Here is a 13,077-nt window from a genome sequence, read left to right on the forward strand (position 1 = left end):
AAAGCCCCAAATACACTAACAAAAAAAGAAAAATATTAAATAATGCAAAATGTAAAATAAGAATCTCAGAAGCAATAGAAAATATAGAGGAACCACGTAGAATATTATGCAGGATTTGGAGGATGAAAAACTAATGAAGTATCTTATAAGGTTCAACTAATTAGGTTACTTTTCTAAGAGTTTCAATTGTTGTTTTGATGGAGTCTCTCACAGACACATCTGTTTACAGTAAGCAGTCATATACATGTAGTTCACATCCAAGGTCAATTTTATTAAGTTCTAAAATTAGCCACAGCTTGACCTTAGCCTAGTTATCTTCTGTTTACACACTGTTGGCACTCCCAGACACTCCCTAAGCCAGGACTGAGGTGAAAAATTTGAATTTTAACCTCTGGTGCCTGAGGGGTTTGCATAACTCTGCACATCAGGGACCTCCAGAGCAGAATGACATCATGCAAAAGTCTATTAAACATAACATTTTTGAAGTAGAGAGTACATAAAGCAGTGAAGAAAGAAGAGCATGCCGTTGCATCTTAAATATCAACAAAACAATAGAACACCTTACATTCAAACATGGTGTAACGGCCACTTTAATATTGTAATGGCTTATGTGTTACTGTGCCTTTATGAGAGTTCTGCTGACGTATGCGCTTAGACTGGTTAGTGCGCATGCGCGAAGTTGAATACATACAGACGTGTTGTTGTTATTCTGCCTTCTAAGTTGAGCAAACCGATGTTTTTCTTTTCTTTTGTGACGGGAACCGAGTGTTTTTGTTTCTACTTCGCCTTTACTCCGTTTACATGTGTGTATGTTGGATGTGATTGCCGAAGAGGAGCAAATACAAAGGCTTTCCGGGATAACTTGCTGTTTGCCTCGAGTGTTTATTCCTTTTTAAATCACCTTGTTTTTTTTCCGGGTCAAATCTAACACTCCGACCCACGTTACAAATTGGCGCCCGAACGACTGAATCTTTAAGTTTCCTTGTTGGATGTATATTTCCGTTGGATTGCTGGTTCCTGACGATTGACGTCTGCTATCACCTGCATGGATGTTGGCGTTTGTTTCGCCACCCCCTTGGTGAGGATGATTTCTACGACTTTGCAGTTTTTACAGCCGGCGAATCGTGTTGATTAGCATGCTAACAGTGGTCGACATGCGGTCGGCCGCGGCCATTTTGTGTTACTGTTGAATGCTTCAGTTCGACAGTGGATGATATATTAGAACTGTTTGCTTGGACTTTATTATGCGCTAACAATTGCTGAATTAAGCAAAGCTGTGTTATACTGTGAGGTGAATTTTTCTGTCTGGTACATCAGGAAAATATTTTTATGCTGTTTGTATAACAATCTTCCTGTACTATATTATTGTCTAAATAGTGTTTTTTTTTTTTCTTCCATTACATTTAAGTCCAGTTAATGGTTACTTGTGCTTGTGCACAATATGGCTTCAAACCCTGATCTTGAGTTTGATTTAGATGACGGGTCTGCAGTCAATGATTCTCCCTCACAACAGGTGGGGGCGCAGCCACATGTTGGCGACTTGAGGACTCAAGTGCAACAGTTACGGGCTGAGGTGATGGTCCTACGGTGGTGTGTCCGTGACTCGATTGACCTGCAGAAAGGCACGTTGGAGTGCATAGAATGGAATGAGAGTACAACACCTGTCAGACCGCATCACACTCCATTGGCCAGTTCAACCCCTTACGATATGACAAGCAGTCAGCCAATGGCCCAAAGGTTAGTGCCATCAAATGCCTGCTATGAGGAAACGCCAACTGTTACGAAACCATACACTATTAGTCTGAATAGCACAGTAAATGCTCTTTCCTCATTGTTGTTACATTCATGACTTGAGCCACCTGTGTTTGCTGCTGATGGCTCCCTGAGTCCTAAGGAATGGCTTCAGTCAGTTAACAGTTACAGAACCTCTCTGGACCTCACGGATGCACAAATCCTTCTTGAGCTTCCACGTTTTTTTGTCTAAGGAGCCAAGGAAGTGGTTCTTTGTACTTTGCACTCAGGTAACCTCTTGGGCTCAGTTCTGTGAGTTCTTCAACATTGTCTATTTACCCTCAGACAGTCAAGAACGTATCCTGAGGGGTATCTTAGACCGTAGGCAAATGCCTGAGGAGCCCCTACCTACCTTTGTCGCTCACATGCTAGGCGAATTCTGTAAACTGAAAACCCCTCCACCTCAGCAGGAGTAAATTGATGTGATTCGGAAACATGCACTGGAGAAATACAGACTGTACAGACATATATGGCACGCCCATGCTGTCAGCCATGGACCTTCTTTTACGAGCTCATGAGCTTCATGCGGTTCTTGGTCCGAGCGTTGGTTGTTTGCCTAAGACTCAACCTAGCGGTGCACCAGTTAAAGATGTCCATTGTTTTAAATGCTCTTTGCCGGGTTTTACTACTCGTACTTGTCCAAACTGTTCCACACGAGGGATGCGGCGTTCGCCTCCCAGAGGACGGTGAAGCACAATGGAGGAGGAAATCACAATGTCTGATGTGAATATGCCTCGCTCACATACTACGTCCGAAAGAGACCAGGTGCTGGGTCATGTTGAGGATGTGGCTTCTAAGTCACACTGGAATACTTCTTTCAGGGGGAAAGTGAATGGGCCCTTTATGGGCATGCTTTTGATGCCACTCTTGACACCGGTGCATCCTTGTCCGCAGTACAATCGGCTGTGGTTTCGAACTTACCTGGGGAGTTGACGCGCATGAAATCTTGGTCTTCACCCCCTGTTCAGCTTGCAGATGGTGCGCCTTGCTGCCCAATTGGTTTAATCTGTCTGTCGCTGGGTTTCATGGGTCAGCACTTCTATCAACGATTTGCTGTTTTTGAAAGTCTTTCCTCTCCAGTTGTCCTGGGGATGGACTTCTTGATGAGATCCTCAGTGACTCTTCATGTGCCCTTCAGGACTGTAGTCCTGGGTAATGTTTTACCACATTCAGAGGAAGTAGAGGGTATAAACTTGTTAAACCTCGAATGTCTTGTGCTTGGGAATTGATTCTTCCCTCTTGTCTGACAAAGTTAACGAGGCTGCATTTGACATGGATCAGAAATGCAGGCTTACTGAACTGCTTGAGTCTTTTGGAGTGTTGTTCGATGGTCATCTGGGTCACACGTTTCTCGTTGAACATGAGCTTGATACTGGAAATGCTAAGTCAGTTCACCTTGCCCCTTACCGTACTTTAGTGTTAATTTCGTCAGACAAGACGAGACAAAATATGTTCAGCAACCTTTTTTTCATGACTAAGACGAGACGATGACAAGACTGCACCACTGTCCAAAAACGCTGACTAAAGCACTATTCGGACGGGACTAGTTTTTTACAGGGGGTCGTTAGAGAAATTTCAGTTTCACAGACGTACTTTGTGATTTTAATCCTGTCCGAATCTGCCATGTCTGTCTTTTTCTCACACGACCTGTGTAAAAATTCCAGCGCAAATTACCTACTGTTTTTCAGCAAAATCGGCGCTCCTCTGAGAAATCTAATCCCGTCCGAATGCGAATGTCTGTGATTGCCGAAAATGTTTTTTCTTGTCTGTTTTGGCCAACGTGAACTACCATATTAATCCTAGCGCACCGGTATTCAAGTTTATTGATCGGTCATATGACCATACGCAATCCACGCATCCTGGACATATGGTTTTGTGCAACGCCCACATGTAAAACACAGACACTCCTACCTCTGTAATAAACACAGAGATGTTAGTCCCGTCCGAATCCATACATGAAATGACAGACGTCGGCTGAAAAAAAAATTCTAACTGAAACGTTGTTTGGAAAACTAGTCCCGTCCGAATAGTGCTTAAGACTAAATTAACATGCATTATTGTTTACGAAAAAAGACGAGATGAAAATGTTTTGCATAAAATAAAAACTAAGATAAAATCTCTCTTCATTTTCGTCTACAATTGTCTCTGCTTTTTCATCAGCTGTTACGCTTTTAAAATATTCAGAACGAGTTCTCGGCTTCGCGCTGCTGCTCAAGTTACAGGTCCGCGAAGCAGATCCCGCTTATTACATTTCTACCTACCAAATAAATCGATAATTTGACACAAAATGATTTAAAAAGGAGTTTATTAATTTAAAAACAATTGTATTGTTTCCGCTAAAGAAAATAGTGCGCTCCGTCTCTACGGTTAGAATCCTGTGTCCATGGCAACGCTCTGTTTTTCATGGCAACGGTGTTATAGTTCGCAGCGGTCTGTTATCAAGAAATGTGTGTGCGTAGAAAGAATTCGTCCACATGCCGCTCAAAAAAAATAATAATAAAAAATAAATCCTGAGCGCAATACCACCGTCTAGGCGGCTTTTTGTGTTAAATTATATTTCCTGTCGCTGCACAGGCTCTTTTATTGTACATGACAGCTTATGTCCCGATGACCGGTCTTTGCATTACGATTAAAAGCAGTATCAATAAAGTAAAAAATGTGATGTGCAGTCAAGTTCGAGTGTATGCACTGTTTAAACGAGTGTTCTCAACTTCTCACTGATACTTTTGTGATTCGCGGAGTTTTGACAAGTTTTATAGCCTTGATATTGTTTCTTATTCAAAAGTGGTGACAGAAAAACAGAAAAAACTTCCCTCAACCTGAAACCTCTTCCCATGCCCCGTCACAATCACATCATAATCAAAATTAATAATTAGGCTTAAAAGCAAATGTATATGTAAGGGAATCAAGTTTAAAAATTACCTGTAATATTGCTCCAAATATCAATAATAATGGCGTGTGCAATATATGTATATGTGTGTGTGTGTGTATGTATATATATATGTGTGTGTGTGTGTACATTATTTATATATATATATATATATATAAATATATATATATATATATATATATATATATATATATATATATATGTATATGTATATACACACACACACACACATATATATATATATATATATATATGTGTGTGTGTGTGTGTGTGTGTGTGTGTATACACCTACAGTTTTGATCTTAGGCTTTTCATTACGTTATTTTTTCCACTATAACACTTGTGTTCCTGATATTATTGCATTTAATGAGGCCTTGTTGTATTTATTCTTACAATAGATTCCAGATGTGGTCAAGCTACAATTTTTTGACTAAAACTAGACTAAAATTAAAAGACTTTTAGTCGACTAAAACTTGACAAAGATACCTTGAGTTTTCTTTTGACTAAAACTAGACTAAAATGAGACTTTTAGTTGACTAAAACTAAGACTAACAAAAAAGATATGTGAATGACTAAATATGACTAAAACTAACAAGGACATTTGGCACAAGACTAAGACTAAATTAAAAATAGGTGACGAAATTAACACTACCGTACTTCTCCTGCTAAAAAGGTGCTCATGGAATCTCAAATCAAAGATATGCTGAGGGAAGGAATAATGAACCTGCTTCGGGGCCTTGGGCGTATTTGTTCCTAAACCGTCGGGAGAACCCAGGTTTTGTGTTGACTATCGGGCACTTAATAAAGTCACTGTTAAAGACTCGTACCGTCTTCCGAGGATCAATGAATCACTCGACTTTTTGGCAAGGGGCTGTTTCATCTCCACAATTGACTTAGCCAGGGGCTATTGGCAAGTGGCAATGTCAGAGAAGTCTAAGCCTTTGACTGCGTTCATCTCTCACTGTGGGTTATACCAGTTCCGGGTCTTGCCGTTCGGATTGTGCAACTCTCCGGCCACGTTCCAGAGGCTGATGAACTCTTTCCTTGCTGGGCTCATTTATAAGACTTGTGCCGTCTACCTACACGATATTGTCGTGGCATCACCCACTTTTGCCCAGCACATCATTGACCTGAAGGATGTACTTACAAGGCTGGAAACTGCAGGCCTGTCAGTTAAGCTTGCAAAGTGCCAATTCTGCAGAAGCGAGCTCACCTTTCTTGGCTACAATGTTACGGCAGGGGGCATCCGGCCATGTGTGGGGGAAAAAGTAAGAGCTGTGATTGAGTTCATGCCACACACTTGTGTCAAGCAAGTCAGACAATTTTTGGGTCTTACAAGTTACTACAGACGCTTTATCCATGAGTATGCTCGTCACGCAGAGCCACTCTTTGCTCTTACAAGGACAGATGTTCCCTTTGTTTGGTCCAGTGAATGTCAGGCAGCTATGGACTTCCTAAAAGCTAAACTGACTTCTGCTCCGATCCTGGTGTTTCCCAACTTTTCGCTCCCTTTTTTTGTCCATACTGATGCGTGTGATGTGGGACTTGGGGCTGCTCTCATGCAAAGGGACAACAGGGGCGGGGAAGTTGTGGTGGCTTATGTGAGTCGCACCCTGCACAAGGCTGAAAGACCATACTCTACCTCAGAAAAGGAGTGTTTGGCGGTCATATGGGCATTGGAGCACTTCAGGTCGCACATTGAGGGTCTTCACGTGACTGTTTTCTCAGACCACAACAGCCTCCTGTGGCTAATGTCTCGCGCTAACCTCTCTGGCCGGCTGGCTAGATGGTCTCTGCGGTTGCAGGACTTTGACTTTGATATCATTCATAATCCTGGAACATGGAACCAAGTACCAGATGCTCTTTCTCGCAACCCTGTTCTTTCTTGTGAAACTCAGATGGAAATTCTCCCTGATTATGCTATAATCGGTGGTCTGGATTTGCGTACTTTGCCCCCGGTGATTTTCTCTGATAGAGAGCACCTTAGACAAATGCAGCTCAGTGATCATGATACGGGAAAGCTACTGCGGATGTTGTAAGGCCAGGAGGAGAATACGGAGGGAGAGCTGTCTGAGTTCCAAAATCCAGGGCGGTCTTTTGTACTTTGTGGATAGCAAGGCATCCTGTAACCTCCACCCTATGAAGCGACTCAAATTATATGCGTCTATGGCCATGTGGAGGAGTTTGCTGGAATACTATCATGACCACCCGTTGGCTGGACGCTTGGGAATGAGCAAAACGCTTGCTAGGATGCAGTATGTCACCTCCTGCCCAACATGCCAGTTCACCAAGCCTAGCCAGAAAAAGCCTGCTGGTCTTATGATCCCCATCCGCCGCCAGAGGCCCTGGGAATATACAGGTGTAGACTTTGTGGGGCCCTTGCCACGTACTCCTGGTGGTAATGCGTACATTCTGGTCTTTGTGGACTATTTTTCAAAGTGGGTGGAAATTAGCGCGGTGAGAGAAGCCACTGCCCGGGTCGCAGCCAGCAAGCTGTTGTGCGATGTCTTTGCACGTCACGGTGCCCCCACTTACCTGATCTCAGACAGGTGGTCTCCTTTTGTCAGTGAGCTCTTTGATCATGTACTTACCACTTTGGGGTCAGAACACAGACTTACAACGGCGTATCACTCGCAAACAAATGCAACAGAACGAGTGAACCGCTCCCTAAAGACTGCTATACGTGCTTATGTTGGTAACAAGCATACGGCCTGGGATCGCTACTTGCCGCAAATCTGCTTTGCTTTGAGGTCGGCGACCCATGAGAGCACAGGGCACAGCCCGTCCATGTTGTTGTACGGTCGGGAGTTGAATGCTCCTCTTGATCTCATAACCCAACCTGATGGTGATGGGATGGATGAGCTGGGGATTCCTTACCCTGAAAGCTTGGAATCTTCTGTCAGGGAGGCTCATGATCATGCTAGGGCTGTGTTGGTTGATAGCCATGCTAAGAGAAAAAGGTATTATGATCAGAGGCGTCGATCAGTGTCTTACTCTGTGAATGACTTGGTCAGAGTTAAAACCCATCCTCGATCAGATGCCCTCGCTAACTTCTCTGCAAAGCTGGCTCCTTTATATTCAGGCCCTTACCGCATCACACAAAAACTGTCAGATGTGAATTACCGACTCGTTGATGCGGATTCAGGGTTGGATGCAGGAGTCTTTCATGTGGTCAACCTACTGCCTTTTCGTATCTGGAACTCACCAGAGGCTGTGGCCGCCGATGACTCGGATGACGTCTTAATTGACCGTTCATTGTTTACGGCTATGCATGAAAATGATGTCTGTGCCAGATCTCCAGTGTGAGGCCAACTGTAGTCAACTGCTTGGTTCTGATGACCCTGTTCTTACTGACCATGTTGATGATGTGGATTGCTTGCCTAACCAACAGCTGGACGGTGATGAACAAACAGTTGTATTGCCTGTGGTTGGGGATAGTCCGATCAGTCCTCCCTATACTCTGAGACCTCGGCGTGTGCCGAGGATCACCTCTGATTGGTCCTCAAACAGGTGGACGAATGTTTCACACTAATGGACTGAATCTTTAGAGGTGTTTATTCCGATGCCCTGTGTTTGTGTGTGTTTTGATATGTTATGTTCCTTGGCTCAAATGTTTGACTGTCCTTTCATTGTGTGCGGTCATGTGTTCTGTTTATGGCTGATTCCCAAAAAAAAATTTTTTTTTTTGTTTTTCTATGTACGTGAATTGTTTTGCTACAGCACATGTATTTCTATTTCTATTGCGTGTTTTAAATGACTTCATGTATGTGGTTGTTAAAATACTGTACTCTGTTGTGTACGGCTGAGGACAGCCTTACAGTACCTGGGGGGATCTGTAACGGCCACTTTAATATCGTAATGGCTTATGTGTTACTGTGCCTTTATGAGAGTTCGCATGCGCTTAGACTGGTTAGTGTGCATGCACCAGGCAGAGCTAGCACAAAGTTGAATACATACAGACGTGGTGTTGTTATTCTGCCTTCTCAGTTGAGCAAACCGATGTTTTTCTTTTCTTTTGTGACGGGAACAGAGTGTTTTTGTTTCTACTTCGCCTTTACTCCGTTTACATGTGTGTATGTTGGATGTGATTGCCGAAGAGGATCAAATACAAAGGCTTTTGGGGATAACTTGCTGTTTGCCTTGAGTGTTTATTCCTTTTTAAACCACCTTTGTTTTTTTTCCGGGTCAAATCTAACACTCCGACCACGTTACAATGGAAAAGAAGGAAGAATCCTTAAGTTATGAAGAAGCCGTCAACAAGGCAGGCAGTGCAGTCTGTCGTCATCCTCTGGTTGATGTTAAAGGCATACCTCTTAGAAATTGGATTGCTAAAAACTGGAGCTCCATTTGGGCTTACTGCCCAGATCCATCAGATATACTCATCTCCACCTACCCTAAAGCAGGTAATAACACTGAGGCCTCACAAATTATGACCAGTTTCTGTTTTAGGCAGTTTCTGAAAAAAGGATGGTTTTTGTTCAGAATTTGACACTCATGAACTATACAGTGAAATGATAATACATCAGTGATACAACCACACCAAAGTTTAAAATATTTCTAGAACAACAGCTGTTTTTGCCTCTTACACCACAGCAAGCTACCTAATGATTACAGTTGTTTATTTATATGACACATCACACAGCTTCTTTCCAAAAGCGGTAGTTTCCATCACCCCTCAACCAACAGTGGATTAATCACTCTGCTACAATTGTTTATTAGGGGTAATTTACAACTAAACCTTTTTTTTGTTACTATGCCTTCCACACACAAATATTAAGAACTAAGGACATATCTTTGGCTGAGACACGCAATATATCTTTTTTTATACAAAGTGCCGTATATACATTTCAGGATTCCCTCCAAATTTTATACTATGTGCAATACATACAAGTCAATATTACACTTGAATAAGCAGGACATTGCACAATCTTGTTTTAAAGTTTTAAAACTTTCAAATAATTTAAATTACTTCATTGTTTTGTCTTTAGATGCTCTTATAATTGTCTGGGTTTTGCCAACTAATTTTCACTGTATTCTATACAATGACAATAAATAACCTTATATTCCTTACTTTTAACTTATTTATAGGTATATTTAATGTTGTAATGCCCAGGAAACAAGTTATATCATGTTTTTGCTGATAATAGCAGCACTAAGCAGTCCTACTCTCAACAGACAGATTTTTTTTCTCTTTTTAGAAGTTCGTAAAACCAAAAAACAAACAAAAATGCATTCCTTTCTTAGAAACCTTAAAATTTATCTCTGTTACAAAGTGCTAATGTTGGAGACTCCTTCCATAAATGTATCCATACAGAAAAGTCTGTTTAAGCTTCAGCAAATGAGCTGTTAATATAGAAACGATAACATATTAAAAAGAGCGTGTTAATATAAACCTAGCATCTATGTTACAACAGACTGTTCAGTATGCAAGATTTCCTCAAAATATCAGAAAACTATTCCAGAATGATTATCTTTTAATGCCACAAACGTTAATAGGTTTGATCTTTAATGGATAAATGCTTAAACTTAACCTTTGAAGATCAAACCTATTAACCCTCCATTTAATATCGGAAATGGAACATCTAGAAATCTTTACAAATGTTCTTGTGCAAATCGTTATACAAAAGGGAAGCTTAAAAGACAAAGTGTCACATATTTGGAACATTCCATTCCATGTTTAACTAACAGGTCAACAAAATCCATTTGAGGTGCACAGCTAGTCTGAATCTTTTTTTTTTTTTTTGTATTTCAGGAGTAATATTGTATAATATAATGTACACATGAATAAAGAGGTAAAGAGTAAATTTTCATTACTATTTCTTTAAAGGGGTGGTAAAACACGATTTCACTTTTCTAACTTTAGCTAGTGTGTAATTTTCCTGTTTGAGCATAAACAACATCTGCAAAGTTACAACGTTCAAAGTTTTAAGCAAAGGGAGATATATGCTTTTAAAGAAATCCATTTCTAAGGACTACAGCAAACGGCCGGTAAGGACTACACGACATTCCTCCAGGGTTGCTGACGTCACTAACCCCCGATATTTACATAAACCCCTGCTCCGTGAATATTAAATAAGGGGGGGGCGTGGCAATTTTATATTGCTGTGGAGAAGAGTTGTGGTATAGTTAGTAGGCTGGAGTGTCGTTGCCGCGATGCCGACGAAACGCTGTTTCTGGGTCCGATTTGGGCTCAAATTGACATGGTTTGATTGACGCCATTGTTTATAATACCACCAGAGCGCAGACTACTGGTAAAGGTAAGGGGCGTGACGTTTCCGAAAAACGTGCACTAGGCGGTTAGCGAATCACAACACACTGGGCCAGCTAACCAATCAAAGCCCATTGCTATTTTTGAGGGACTGGCTTCATAGAACCCGGAAGCCATCAGACTGTTTTACAAGGAGGGACAGAGCAGTGGTAAAATAAAGGTAAAATATATGAAAAATAATGCATTTTTTTTAAAAAAACGAAGCATGAACACATGTTACAGTGCACCCCACAAACACAATCAAGCCTTCGAAAAAACGTGTTTTATCACCCCTTTAAAAAGCATTAGTTTTTCATAAGTGCTTAGGATTAGGATGTTGATCATGACATTACAGCCTCCTTTAAATATAGTCAATGTTTTATTGTCCTGTATTTAAAACTCAAATTTGGTTTCTCGTTGACAATGGTGAAAGATTGATCATTCTCCTCTCAGAGTGCAACCACTACTGCATACAAGCGTAGAAGAGTAAAGCCAGACAGTACTAAGTGCCTTGATAGGATGTGCACTATGAGTCAGCGGCAGTGAGGTATCAATCTACATTCAATGCAGATGTTGTTATCCACTAAGGCCAGGATAGGATTTAAATTATTCTTTGTAAATACATATTTGAAAAGACCATTGAGTACTATGAGTGTTCAGGCACTACTAATCTACTAATCCAGCTCAACTCACCACAATTTCCTGTGTGGACCACCTCTTGACAACCCAGAAAACACAGGTTGCAAGGTTGCAATGGGAATTTTCCAAAATGTATTTGTATCTACATGGTCACTCACACCTCATGAGCACCACAGCAAGACTATTTAGGTGTGGTTGTAGGCACCTATTGGCTATGCAAACAGAAAAAACATGGTTCCTGTTCAACCTAAGCCTATTATAGACATGGGTTTGGTGCCCAAAGTTGATGGCTCATTCCATTTTTTGTGTGGACTTTTTAGAAAAGTCAATGCTGTGTAAATTACACCCAATGCCAAATATTGATAACTGGCTTTTAGATAAAAAAAAAAATAGGATACTGTATGGAAAGTCAAAAGCTCTTTATAATTAAAGTAAATACAGCACAATCATGAAAGCATGTCTGGCTATTATGTAGCCAGAACCCCCCTGCCCCTAAAACTCTGTTTTGATTATATCTGCTCTATTGTTTCCTCTGCATGAATGATGCAAATGGTCAAATCACTCTTTAAAATCATTGAAATCATCAGTTTGAGGTGGTCCACAGGCCTGGTGTGCAGATGCAGGTGGTATGTTCCTCTTCACCATGGAAAAGGAAGTTGGCTGCAGTTGTATGGTGAGGTTTGTGATAGTGGGGTGTGGTTGACCGTCAGCAGCAAAAAGGAAGCTGGTTGAAACAACAGGTGAAGTGTGATTATTCTCACCTGTGTTTTTGTCCTTTCAGCAATGAATGTTACCAACCCAGAAAGAGAGACAATTTTTTTTTTAGATTTTGCATATAAGACACATAGACCGACACAAACACACACAGAGCTTAAAGACTGTTGGAAGCTTACCCAGGGTGAACATGGCAAAATGTTGAGACTGTGTTTTATTTAGCTTGTTTGAGTTGTTGAAAGTGCAATGAAATGTGCTAATTGAAAAATAAGATGATCTCCAAAGGTTTGTCAATGTCTGTCTATCTCCTGAATCCTCCTTCCCACCCACCTTAACACACACACACTGGGTTCTACATATGCTTATGGTCATAAATGTATTCATCCATGAAACAGGTACCACATGGACCCAGGAAATAGTGGATCTGCTGCTCCATAATGGAGATGCTGATATTTGCAAGAGAGCTCCAACTGCTGTACGCATCCCTTTTCTAGAGATCAGTTCTCCTCCCCCAATTCCATCAGGTAAAAATACATGGTCATGGTCTACTAAAGCAAGCAATCCTTACTAAATTCTGCTATGTTTCATCTAACATTTGATTACAAACTTGCTTAATAACAGTACACTATATTGCTAACATGTGGACACCTGATAATCACTACCATATGTGGGCTTCCCAACATTATTGCCACAAAGATGGAAGCACACATTGTAGAATGTCTTTGTATAATGAAGAATTATGTTCTCCCTACTCTGGAACTAAGGGCTCCAAACCTGTTCCAGTGTAACAAAATTC

General features: G+C 41.2%; 1 protein-coding gene across 3 annotated transcripts in view; it reads left to right on the top strand.

Annotated features, from left to right (window-relative positions):
* sult1st6 (sulfotransferase family 1, cytosolic sulfotransferase 6) overlaps nucleotides 1–13,077 on the top strand; it is a 28,392-nt gene that overhangs the window by 12,458 nt on the left and 2,857 nt on the right. The window contains exons 1-3 of one of the 3 annotated variants that reach the window (XM_060863799.1): nucleotides 664–1,078; nucleotides 8,904–9,084; nucleotides 12,677–12,805. In XM_060863799.1, coding sequence (XP_060719782.1) covers nucleotides 1,046–1,078; nucleotides 8,904–9,084; nucleotides 12,677–12,805 — 343 coding nt within the window. In that variant the 5' untranslated portion in view covers nucleotides 664–1,045. Of the gene's footprint in view, nucleotides 1–663; nucleotides 1,079–8,903; nucleotides 9,085–12,676; nucleotides 12,806–13,077 lie in introns of those variants that run through there. The other 2 variants (XM_060863800.1, XM_060863801.1) reach the window with 2 other exon arrangements.

The sequence above is a fragment of the Tachysurus vachellii genome, chromosome 2 (assembly GCF_030014155.1).
Source record: "Tachysurus vachellii isolate PV-2020 chromosome 2, HZAU_Pvac_v1, whole genome shotgun sequence".
Classification (NCBI taxonomy): domain Eukaryota; kingdom Metazoa; phylum Chordata; class Actinopteri; order Siluriformes; family Bagridae; genus Tachysurus; species Tachysurus vachellii.